At 36.2% G+C, this 13,420-nt stretch overlaps 1 protein-coding gene across 1 annotated transcript in view; it reads right to left on the bottom strand.

Annotated features, from left to right (window-relative positions):
• The window catches only part of TBC1D19 (TBC1 domain family member 19), a 39,922-nt gene extending 28,712 nt beyond the window's left edge, over positions 1-11,210 (bottom strand). The window contains exons 1-7 of the mRNA XM_005415620.2: positions 11,153-11,210; positions 10,668-10,744; positions 10,001-10,073; positions 9,187-9,232; positions 7,375-7,450; positions 1,164-1,238; positions 150-213 (exon numbers count right to left, since the gene is read on the bottom strand). Coding sequence (XP_005415677.1) covers positions 150-213; positions 1,164-1,238; positions 7,375-7,450; positions 9,187-9,232; positions 10,001-10,073; positions 10,668-10,744; positions 11,153-11,210 — 469 coding nt within the window. The remainder of the gene's footprint in view (positions 1-149; positions 214-1,163; positions 1,239-7,374; positions 7,451-9,186; positions 9,233-10,000; positions 10,074-10,667; positions 10,745-11,152) is intronic.
• Between the last annotated feature and the right edge of the window lie 2,210 nt (positions 11,211-13,420).

Here is a 13,420-nt window from a genome sequence, read left to right as displayed (position 1 = left end):
TTTATTTAGGCATAATGGCACATTACCAATGAAAGAAAGATGGAAATCAATTTGCCTTGAAGAGATTAGATTAACCTTTGACTGGTAAGATGTGCATCCTTCCTTTCTATGTACAAAAATTTAATGTATGTAAATTCAGTTGACCTTACCTGGCTCATCAGTTCCCATTTCATTCCATTTATTAAGCAATTCTTTTTGTTCATTTGCAGGCCTCTGAAATACACAAAGTGTATCTTCTTTTTTTTTAACAGAATGAATAAAAACATGCTTATTTCAAATATGTAATCATGTCAACTATACATTAATACAATGTTTTACAAAATAGCAATACAAACTTATTTGCTAACAAATTATCCCTAGCCTAAAGGTACATTACAAAGGAAAAGGCCAAGTTCAGTTCCTGGAAGGAAAGAAGCCCATTAAATAGTTTCAGGTGCTTAGCAATGAATTGAGGATATTTAGTACTCAGTTTTGTGTTACTGAAGATTTACTGCCCATTCCATAGAGCTGTTGGACTCTATCAAATTCCTGTCCCTGGCAGCCATGAAAACCAAATACAGCAGCATCCTTTAGCTCATGATGAACCATAGAGGTTCCACCACCTATCACAGAGGTCAAACAGGGGAATGAACAAAACATGCTAAAGTTACTCACTAGTTCCATGATCTTTAAAATTAAAGCCTCTATATTAATTAAAAGAAAAAAACAAAACAAAACAGACTAGAATGAACAATTAAAGAAATCAGCAATGTACCAGTATCTCTCTCTCCTTATGTACCAGTTCAACTACAGCCTTCTGTGCACACAAAGCCACAAAGCACATTGGTGTCACACACAGGCTGCACAAGTTATACAGTTGAGTCTTCACACAAAATACTCTGTTAAGAGCAATGAATACAGTAATGAGCTTTCACACATGCTGCTCCCTCAAGAGGATAACTGCTGCAACAGCAAAGAGGAAAATCCACCTAGAGCATTCATCTTCTCCCAAGCTGAGCAGACACATTCATTGCCACCATCTCTGAAAATTATTCCGCATTACAATTATTTAGATACTGAACCTGCAGCTCCTGATAACCATGTCTAAAATGATAATTACATTACAAGAGTGCAAGATGAGGCTTAATTTCAGAGAAGATGTCAGTTTGAAAACAAAACGTTACCTTCTGTGCTAGTGGGATATTGAGTTCTGTGCACATGCTGTTCAGACTTTTCAGAATTCGCTTCTCCCAGCTTCCCTAAAATACACACAAAAGATAAATTATAAGTAATTTCTTTTTCCTGAAAATTGAATTTACTATGCAATAACAAGCAGTTTTTTGAAGTCAGATATATATAAAAGGATAGCAAGAGTCACTGACTGACATCTGCAAACATACGAAGAGAATATTTATATGCTCCTTTACATAGAAACAATAGATCAAACAGACCTCATTCTTCACAACACAAAAAAGAACCAGAAAATTTAGTTGTTCATATTTCATATCTTTAAAAAATCATGCATTTCACAATTACTGATTTTTATATATATTTAATGATCAAACTTCTTTCTAGATCAACATTTAACAAATTTTTCAAACAATTATAAGAGGTCAATCAACTGTGCATAGTAAATACCTTCTCCACTTTGGGGCCTGAAGAGACTGGCAGTCTTTCTCCACAAAAAGTATCTCAGATCTTGTCAGAAATTAAGGAAAGTTAGAAATCTGGTCTTCTGTAATGCTTAAAAAAGTATTCCTCTAACACAATGCTCAGGAAATAGATGTCTAATCAGAGAAAACAGAGGTAGACAATACCTCAGTGGCCCATGGACAACTTAAAAAGCAACCAGATTCTTCTGACAATTGCATTAGGCTTCAATAGTGCCTACTCCATGGCCAACTCCTCTGAAGTTAATGCCAATTAGTAATGACTTCCTTGTCTATGGACTTGGTACTTTGCTTCCGTGATTACAGCACCACTGGTGGGTTTTATACTTAATTTAGTTTTCTGTGGATGACAAGCCAGACCTCAATCACATCAATGCAAAGACTCCTCTTAATTTCATTTAGTTCTATTTATTGCTTGTAATTTGCTCTAGACACAAATTTTACAACAGTTAGTTACTCTTTAACCATGCTCCTCAAAGCTCTGTCCCAAAGAGGCTGCAGTTCATTAGAGAGGAAGCAAATAAAGGGAAGGGCAGCTAAAAAAAAATTTTAAATTTTGTCTATTATTGTTTCATTTTAGCTTTCATTTACAAGATCCTCTCATACCTTTTTCCATCAAAAACTTGCTATCTTTCACCAGAAATTTTTCCTCACAATCAAGTCATCCCTTCACCTTCTTTTGCATAAACAAAACAGATCTGAGTTTTGAATGTAAGGTATGTTTTCCAAATTGCATTGCTTTTTATCATACTCTGTAAAATATTTTTATTTAACTGTATTATCATATTTAAATTCCTTTCAAATGCTGCAGTTACACAACACCATGTCACAAACTGGTTCATCTCTCACAAAGTGGTAATATCAAGCCTTTACTATTTTGCTAAGAACTGAGGTTTTGTTTCTAGAGAAATAAGTGAGAGCACGAAGATTACTAGGCCATATAGGACAAGAAAGTGGAAATGGAGAAAACACAGATAGCAGCAGCAAAAACAAAGTTTAAGTCTTTTTTGGTAAAAGTATGCTCTAGATCAGATGGCCTGGTCTCCTGTCCAGCCAAATCCTAAGTGTCCAATGTTGTCTCTCTAAGGAGATTATTCCAATGGCTGACTGTTCCCTATGCAAAAAATTTTCTTCTTCTGTCCAATCAGAATGTCCCCAAGAGTAACTTGTACCTATTACTTCTCATCTTTTCCATGTGACTCTTTGTAAAAAGGAGTCTCCATTTTCGCGATAGCCACCCTTTAAATACCAGAACAATGTCTCCCCTAAACCTCCAGCTCTCAAGGCTGAAAGAACCCAGCTCTCTCAGCCTTTCCTCACATGTCAGGCTGCCCAGTTCTTTGAACATCTCTGTGGCCCTTCTCTGGACCCTCTCCAGTCTGTCCACATCCTCTACTGTACAGTGGGGACCAAACCTGAACACAGTACTCCAGATGTGACCTGACTAGTGTTAAGGAGTGGGACAACGACTTCTTTATCTCTGCTGGTGATGCCCACATTGATGCAGCCCAGCATCCTACTGCCTTTCCTTGATGCAGCAGCACACTGTCCACTCATATGGAGCTGGTTGTCCACCGGGTTCTTCAGGTTCATTTCCTTCAGGCTGCTCCCCAGACAGGCAGATCCAAGCCTGTGCTGCACTCCTGGATTATGTTTTCCCACATGCCAGATCTTACATTTCTGTTTTTACATCATATGTCTCTTGTTAGCCTACTCTTCCAGCATATCCAAGTTTTTCTGCACAGTGACTCTCCCTTCTGATGCAGCCACTTCTCCACTTGGTTTGGTACCACTGGCACCATCACTTCAAGATACCATCAAAATTAAGTGAGGATAGGTGGAAGGAGCATAGGGAGGGGAATAGCAGAGATATGCTTAAAGATATGAAAGCTACAAAAGAAGAAGAAGCTTTGCAAGACCAAGAACCATCTAATTCCAAAGAGCAATGGAGGTCAACACACTTGGTGTGACTTACAACTGCCACACCAGACATTAATCCACTTATTGCACTGGGGATACAACATGTTGGTAATAAACCGCTTATACACAGTCATAAACTGTGACATAATTCATCTTTCAAGACCCAGTAAAGATATTCAAATAAATGCAAAAAATACAAAACCAAAGTGAGGGTTATGCAGCCTTTCCAAGGAAGATACCATGCCCTCTCTCCAGGACAGCAGGTACCTGAAGTGAGCAGAAACAGAATGCACTGTTCTTGACTGAAATAAAAGGCAGAGGGAGAGGTCATAAAGTCATTTCATTGATGGGCACAATACATTTAGCAAGATGATTCCTCTAGTCTTACAAAGAAATTCAACACTAAGAAAACACACTATTAGGATTGCTATGGTTACAATTATGCAATAAAATAGCTGAAACTGAAAAAGGTAGTACTGCAATTTGGAAACAATTTCCAAATCACAAAATGGTCTCTAACACCTAAAGACCATGCCTGAAGGGAGGGAGAAGGATTATTAACAAGGGCATGTAGCAACAGGACAAGGGGGAATGGATTTAAACTGAAAGGGTAGGTTTACATGACATAGGAGGAAGAAATTCTTCACTGTGAGGGTGGTGAGACATTGAACAGGCTGCCCAGAGACGTTGTGGATGCCCCATGCCTGAAAGGGTTCAAGGACAGGTTGGATGGGGCTCTGAGCAAGCTGATCTAGTGGGAGGTATCCTTCCAAGGGAAGGCTGAAACGAGATCTTTAATGTCCCTTACAACCCAAACCATTCTATCATCCTATGACTTTCAGCATTACTACTCATTGCCATTAATGCTCTATCCTTCTCTAGAAACCTGGTTTTCTTTTGAGGCAGGAAAATAAAGCAATATAAAAACTTCAGTCTGCCATCTATGAGAAAACAGGACCAATGTGAGGAGAAAAAGGGTTAATTATGAACATTTTAATACCTACTCTAGAAAAATATTAATATCACTTTAATCACTGATACAAAGTCATTCCAGTAACTATCAGAGATGGTTTTCTGGGAGTAGTACCCTTATTTCCAGAATTCTGAAGTAGAGAAGAATTTATTTAAGATAGAAAAGGATAAAGAAATTGTCAACAAACTTATAACAATGGAAACAGCATCTTAAATGGTGACTGTATCTAATAAAAATAGAATATGACAAATATGGACAACATTTTTATATGGGGACAAATTTTGATGATAGGATCAAAGTATTTTTTCCAACTGCTGTGAAGCTAAATGAAAATAAAGTAAATATAAAAAAATCTACCTACAAATAAAAAACCCCAGTCTTACTGTCAAAACATTAATTAGATTTTCAATACCTATGAAAGTAAATTGTTAAATTTTCACTTTTATCTCTCTCCCAAAAGGTATTAGCAACCTGTACACTTGTATTTTAGCTATTTCCAAATATTTTAAACAAACAAAATCATTGAAACACTGGCTTTGTAAGCTTTTCACATTGTTTATTTAATCAAAAAGAGTAACAAAACAAAATCTAGTTGTGATTCAATTGCTCTGATGATGCTTTTTTTCTTACAGGCCCATTATCTACAGTGATAAATGTGCGTCATCTTGTAAATCAAACACTTGCATGTATCTCAGTGGTTTTAGAAAAGATCATGTTACTTCTCTAACTGTGCATTTATTATTATTTCTCAACTACCATAATTTACCAGTATTCTCTATGGAAAGGGTTAACAAGTCTTTATGAAAGAGCTGTATTTCCAGAAAGGGTTTGAAAGGGCATCATACAGGTTTGGCTGGGATAGAGTTATATTTCTTCACAGTAGTTGGTAGGGTGCTTTCTTTTGGATTTGTGACCAAAAGGGTGTTGATAAAACACAAATGTTTTAGCTATTGCTGAGAAGTTCAAGGTCTTCTCTAATGCTTCCCCCCAGCAAGGACGCTGGGAGTGCTCAAGAATTTGGGAGGAGACAGAGCTAGGACAGCTGACCCCCCCCCCCCCACCAGTGAACAGTGGGATATTCCAGACCATACAACATCATGTTCCAAATAAAGAAGCTGGGACAAAAGCTGCCTGATGATGGAAAGTAATGAATGTATTCCTATTTTGCTTTGTTGACATGTGTAGCTTTTGCTTTGTCAATTAAACTATCTTTGTAACAGGATTTCTCACTTTTGCCCTTTTGATTCTCTCCTGCTTCTCTGGGGAAGAGTGAGTGAGTGGCTGAGCTGCCCACCAGGATTAACCCACCCGGAGGACATGGATGACTAATACTCTTTGATATAAGGAAATAAATTTTGAAACCAGCAAAGACAGGACTTCTCCTGCTCAGTTTTAAACTACTGGAATAACAGGCCTCTACATATAGCTAAAAACACTGCAAGTATTACATACACTTTTGTAAAATAATAACCCATGAAACTGCTTCAGACAAACATGCATATAGCTATATCTCTCTGGTTTTTGCATTAATGAACTAGTAAGAGTGATTCTTCTCAGGCTGCAAATTGTGGCATTACATTTCACACCACACAAGAAAAATTGACTAAAGCAATCTTTAACCCCAAATCCTAAAGACTGAAACCCAGGACCGAGAGATAAGACTTAGGGGAATAAACAACAATATGCTTGTAAAGGTAACACAATTTGTTGAGTATTTCGTAAAAGAATACTGCAATGTATTTCTAGGCACAGCAGAGTTATATACACCTTTATCCCTACCTGAGATGTTTTTGTTAGACCATATTCTTGAAACTTGGTCTGGTTTGGTTTTTTTTTACATTTTTATGTGGATTTTTTTTTTTCAAATGGCATATATTGGCAAAAAAATAAACAAGCCAAAGTATTTTTTCCTGACACCAAAAATCCTCATTTAATCTTTACAGTCCAGTTTTTCTTATTCTCCTTCAATATGCCTTAAGCTCCTTAGCTCTATATTTTTCATCTTCCCTTCACATTTTTAAGTACTAAATATATCTCTTCTTTCTGAAGATCTCACTATCTCTGCAGGCTGTTATCTTTCATCATGAAACTGCCTGTGTCCTGTCGCAGACATCTCTTTGTGAAAAATCCTTTCTTTAGGATTTTTCCTTCTGAGAAACTGTGGCCTCAAGAGATAGACGTAAACAATAGGTTATCTGCTGCTGTGGAATGCAACAGGTCCATCTGGATTGGGCCAGCTTGGATGTTTGTGGTTGATGGCCAATCCGGGACGAACTCTCTCAGACAGAGTCCGAGAGCTGCCTTGTTAGGATCCTTTTCTTTTCCTATTCTTAGCTTAGCAGTTTCTGGAAATCTCTCTCTTCCTTCTCTTTTTAGTATAGTTATAGTATATGTATATCTCATAAAATAATAAATCATGGAGTCAACGTTCTCGTCTCTTCCCTCAATCAAGAACCCCTGAGACCACCGTCACAGTATTCTGCCTTCAAAAAAATGCTTTTGTAACCCTAAGGAAATGACCTATAGCTACCCCTTTTTTCCTTCTCAATGAAACCAAATTCTCTTCTTTGACATATTCACATCATCTCTATTTTACATTTTTCACCTACCTTCCACTATATCCTACTTTCATTGTGGCTGGAGAATTACTTGAGCATTTTCTGATTTATGTAAAATGTCACATATACAATATTACTATTAACTTTGATGCAATTACAAATCTGTGCTTTTCCTAAGGTATAAAACCTAGAAACACAATAACATTCTACAGAGTAAATCCCAAGTAGTCTAATTAAAGCTCTGATATGAATGGTAAAATTGATAACCACCAACCTGTGCTTTCCTCATATAGGCTAAAGGTTCTTTAATATGTTCAGGTGGTGCTGCAGGATGACAGGGCGAAGGAAACCTTAAGAAGAAAATATGGTAAACTTTAAATATTCTGATGTTTTATTTTGCTTAATTAATCCTGTATTTGTAAACCTAAATATAACTCCTTTCATGAGAGCACTAGCAAAAACACAAGTGTGTGTTGGTCAAAACCGAGTATTATTTTTAGAAGTATTTTTTCCTCATACAGTCTATGGATACAAATAAGATAACAATATGCAAGAATTAATAACATTTCAACATGAGTTCTTCTTGTATTAAAAATAACACTCTCGTATAATTTCACATATTTATAAAATAAAATAAAATAATTACATTAACAAATCAGGTATTTTAAAAGTGTATTCTCCTCACATCATCTTTATGACCTCCTGGAACTTTCCCCCTCCAAGTCATCACATTTTTTCAAGAGACAATATATTTTTTTGAGGGTCTCCTTTCAAAAATCAGTAGTGAACATCTACATGTCCAAAGTAATTAGAATTTTGAGTGAAGTATTGACTTAAGCAAAGCTGAATATGCACTCATAAAAAATATCCACTCATAAAAATCAAAAACTAAACCAAACCACTAATTTATCTTTCAGTAGTGTAGGTTATTTCCAATGAGTTTTTGCCAAACATTACATCCAGCTAATTTTAAGTATGTCAAATGTCTTTCAGGAAACAAAATTTACACATAGCTTCTCTAATAGTTAGCCTGAATTTTCATTTGTTTGAATGCATTCAATCAGTTCCTATCATATGTTTTTGAGAAATCCTCCCCAAATTTCTTCCCATTTTTATCAGATAAGATCATTCTTGCTGCAAATTTGTTATGGACTATTCTGTTCCAATGTGCAAAACAGAATCAATATCAACAGATTTCAGAAATGCTGTTTCTTGACTTTTCCACAATGCTCATGAAATCATGGTGTTCACAGTTAATTTCAATTTTCAAGGGCAAATTTCGTTATTTTACTGCTTATTTCCGTGCATTAGTCCTAGAGACAGGTAAATATTTTTTCCCTGGAAAGATACAATGAAGATGAATCCTTGGTAACAGACAGAAGCATTTTGCAGAATTAAGTCCCTCATGCTACTAAATATACATTGTGCTAAACTGGTAACTCTAACAAGCTTATTTACATTAGCACAAATATATTTGCATACACATTTCTTATTTTATAGTTGCATTCATGCTGTATCTGTTATGAAATTCACCTTTCCACTGTCCCAGAATGTAAAGAAAAATTATGCTTCCCAGAAGTCTACCCCAAAGTTTGTTGAACAATAATAAAAAGGAAACTTTGCTGATTTGACTGCATTTATAACCATATCCCAAGCATGATGAGCACTGACCTGAGAAACCTAGAGATCCAATATCTTAAAGATCTTAAAAAATAATTAATACAAAAATACATGCAATGCTGTGACCAATACCTCAATTAAAACTCATTTGCAGCAACTGCCTCCCTTACATAATTATATTATGACCCTTGGTACCTTTGGAAGTAAAGCCAAAAGCAAAACACTAAAGTAACTACAAAATGTGGTGATATTTACTTCATTTATTCTTTAAAATGCACTTGAGTCCAATATTTTCACTAGGATGAAAAAGAAATAATGGCACTGTAAAAACAGAAACTAAGCAGGTACCCTTGCTATGACAGATATTGCAGATTACAGTAACACACCATTTACCTCTATAAACAAATGGATCAAAAGTAAATCATGTGAGCAGAACTCATTAAGTGAAAATACTAAATAAACTCACACATTGAGTTCACTATAAACAGCATTCTGAAGCTTCTTTTCCCAACCTGTTAAAATAAAAAAACACAATCAGAAGACAACTTTAGGAATTGATACTAATGGAACATCAATCAGAGGTTGCTTTGCAGTCACTGGAATTTTATGCCTGGTCTCAGTTCATGTCTTCCTACCAGAGAGACAAGTGGAGACAGAGAAACCTTAATCTAATTAAGATATGAAAACTGCAAGTTGAAACCTCTATAGAGACTGAACATCCTTTATTTCCATCTGCTGTTCAAATAATTACAATATAGTTTTGGTTAAAAAATTTACATTCTGTTTCTTAAAGCCATCATTTTATTAAATCAACAATTAATATTAATAGAGACAGTGTTCCTGATGATTATAAATCTGAGATCATTTATCATAAAATCCTCACATTATAGTAACATAGCCTACAACTTTCAATGCAAATTGGAAATTTAACTAAAGGTAAAATTTTCAAGAGTATCTCCATGGAAGTTAATTTCCATTTTCAGAAGTGACTGAACTCTCTATTCACTCAGAACTTTCAAAAAAAATCACCAGTATCTTATAAAATAATAAAAGCACTTTGCATAGTATGTTTTTCAAAATACACATGGAATCCAAGAACACTTTCTCTTTTAAATTTTCTTTATGTGATTTAATAATCTGGAATCACTGAATGTCTGCTTCTGGCTACTGTCAGTGACAAGACACCAAGCTCCACAAAGCACTGTTTTCATCACTTATATCACATATGTTCCTACATACATCTATCCTATTCACAAATATATGAACGAAGTATTACAAACCTGATGTCTTCAGAAAATCCTTAATATCCTCTTTTAGAGATTCCAGCTTAATTTCTGGTTTGTGTAGGTTAACCTAATATGAAAAATAAATAAATAAGCACCAAGAACTAAAGAGAAATTACATTATTCAAGTTATAAATTAAGTAATGAACATGCTTAAGGTTACACCCAAAGCAAACTCCTTCCTTGAGCAACAGCAGTCAAAAATATCAGCTAATTTTTTCTCACTCAATGTCTTCACCTTTTTCATCAATGCTAAAAGGTGTTATGTGGGAAAGAAGAGAGAAGAAAAGCAGTAGAATATGTAGTGAATGCATATAAACATACACATTTAATAATCTGAGCAAATGCCCCACATACTCAGCACAAATGCTAGACTATACACATTAAGGAATTGGTCATAAGGTACACATGGAAAAAACTAGAAGCCAATTCCTGTATTTCACCTGAAAGAATTAAAACTGAAAACATTCCATAATTTTTCACTTAACTTCCCACAGTTCAGCTCCTTCAGGTAAGAAATGCCATTTTCAACCCAAAAAACTGACTGTGCACCGAACACTCCCCACTGCAGCTGTGACTACTGGGTATATACAGCTTCTTGCAATGAAATGCACTCCACACACTAACCAGCACTAACCAGCACTAACCACCTTTACAACCATACCATCACACCACCATGCACATCTGCACATCTTTCAGCAACAGCAGAAGCAGTTGCTACAGCATTTCCTCCTTCTGCAGCTAGACCAAGAGGAGAAAACCAACACATCACAAAGGTCCAAAAGGACAACAAGCAGAAACTCAGAAGTTTCTGTGAAGTGCCTTCTAAGACATATTTTCCTATGCATGTTACATGGCAGTAGCTGATAACATCAGATAGTAAAGCAAAAGGTTTCGAGAAAAAAAAGCAATGCTGCATGCTAACTTGAAAATAACACCAGAAGATCTGTGTGTCCACAGCCATGACAGCTCCAGGCATACGTTAGAAGCATATGGCCAAATCATCTACATAGAAATGTGAGACATCTCTTACCAAAAGCTACTTAACAATGTGCTGTAGGCATATCAACTGCTAATTCTATTGCAGCAAGCTTTCCTGCTGCAACAGAATTTTAATTTTTATTTAATTAAAAATAATCTTTCACCAACTTGCATAGTCTTCCAGCCCTAACAACACTGCTGAGCGCATGGCATGCTTTAAGTCCATGGCACACAACTAAAACTCTAAAATCCTGTACTTTGCCTTACAGTTTATACATGGAAAAGGGTGTTTCTGCACAGGAAAAGCAGGTCTAGGTGAATTCACAATGCAGAATTTTAAGAAAACCTTTCCATTTTCCCCACATGAAAAGAGGAATGGACAATAATGGAGAGAATAACAGCATCAGCATTTCAAGTCCCCTTGCCATTACAGGTAAGGGAGACATTTATATTTGGTTTATTGACTGCAATTGCAGAGAGACTATTTCTCAGCATGCTTCTGTGAAAGAAAGGTCATCATAAGCACAGAACAGAAGATGTGGTGAGTTGCATAACTCTCATGTCAAATGACAAACACATATACCATCCAGCACAATGGTAAAAGTTGGCAAAGGATGGTTACTAATATCTGGGAAACAATGATTTTTATGTGTGTTCTTGGGCAGCTCACAAAATACCATTTTTAAGCAAAAACCTCAAGGAGGATTTCATGACGAATTCTTTTGAAACTACTTTGATGGAAAGTCGTATGTCCTTTTTGGACATTTGTCAGGCTGAGGGTTTTCTCTGCTGCAAGGCAGTGGTTTTGTGTGTTTACTGTAGAAATTTTAAATAAAGTAACAGACATTAAGCAGGGCAGATTTTGCCATACTTTTCATCAGAAGTTTTTGTGCACCCTTTTGTAAATGTTCAGCTTTGTCTTTGAGTTAAATATGGCTAATTCTAATCTCAAGGTCCATGGGGTTTACCCATCAGGTCAGGCACACGTTTTAGATGCAGAAAAATCCCCTCACAAATACAACTCATTGACAGATGATAAATCACACAAAGAAAAGAAAGCTCCTGCACAATCTGCTATATAATGGATTAATTATCTTGACACTGGAAACAGAACAAGAAATTATGTGAGTGCAATCAGAACAGTGTTTTAATTCTCTGCTGTTCACACAACTGCGAACTCTTGGGTTACTAAGGAGTATCTGACACTCCTATTGACAACAGGGTTTTTTTTGGAGATTCCTGGAAATTTTGGAAATTGATACAGCATATCACATTAGAAGGCATTAAGGAGTTCAGTCCACAGACTACTTCCCATTTTCCCTGTCAGGCCAAAAGAACAACAGAGGTCTTTTCTCATAAACTGCTGCTCTCAACAGAGCCTGTTGCCCAGCTGCAGGACATAAAATCCAGAGACTCCTGTTTGCAGCAGAAAGGCAGTCAAAAAGGAAACAGGACAGCATGCTGGGGAAAATTTTCCGCAGGCATTACGTCAATGCATCAACCTGCACTGGTTACCTTCACTTCTTCATGCCCATGTATTCAGTCAGATATTATTTCATTATTCCTAGCCCTGATGCAGCCAATATTCTTAGGCTAATCTATAACTTATCAAAACATCTATCTTTAGCAACTTTCCTGTGTCCTTTTTCTTCTCTTCCCTGAAAAAAGCTCTACTGAGACAAATTTTCACATAAGAAATGTGAAAATTCCCCGCCACAAATTATGGAGGCACTTTTGTCTCCACTTTTAACAATTCAGAGTTCAGTTGCAAAAAAAACCACCTCCTCCCATTTACACTTTCCCTCTTGTTTACTTGTGTACTACAATCGCACATTCCTAAGTGCTAAGCAGAACAAGAGAGCCACAGAAACTGGTAGGATTGCTGATCAGTTTTCAAATCAGAAATTAGATACTTGAGAATGTGGCAAACAGTTCAGCTGGCAGCTGCAGCCAGCTCTAACACAGACCATATTCCAGCTCTGTTTAACACAAAAAGGGAAAATACTCATTTTGGTAAGTGCAAGGAACTCTCTTCAGAACTGTTTTGCTGTAACTTAACAGTATGGTACCTCTTTAGAATTCATATGGGTGTTTATGGGAACTAAATTGAGGAATCAAGGGGGCACAGCAGAGCTGATGTTCCAAAATTACTAGTCCAGGTGTCCACATAATCTTGTTTTTCCTTTGGATTAACTGATCTAACTTATTTCTGTGTTGTACCATGTTGGAAAACACATTTAGGTATTTATATTTTAGGTAGGGTTGGTTTGTTTTAAACTGCTTGCTACAACACACTGACTAAGTCTTGTTTGCATTTTTTTCCCTGTGATTTTATTCCCTGTAGAATAAAAAAAAATATGTTGAAAATTTTTATTTATATAAAAGAAGCATTACAACAACTTTACATAGCTAAAAATGCCTACCCAAGATTTACTG

This window comes from Geospiza fortis, unplaced genomic scaffold, assembly GCF_000277835.1.
Source record: "Geospiza fortis unplaced genomic scaffold, GeoFor_1.0 scaffold40, whole genome shotgun sequence".
Taxonomy (NCBI): Eukaryota; Metazoa; Chordata; class Aves; order Passeriformes; family Thraupidae; genus Geospiza; species Geospiza fortis.
The sequence above is the reverse complement of the archived record's forward strand: the minus strand, read 5'-3'. Positions and strand labels throughout refer to the sequence as shown.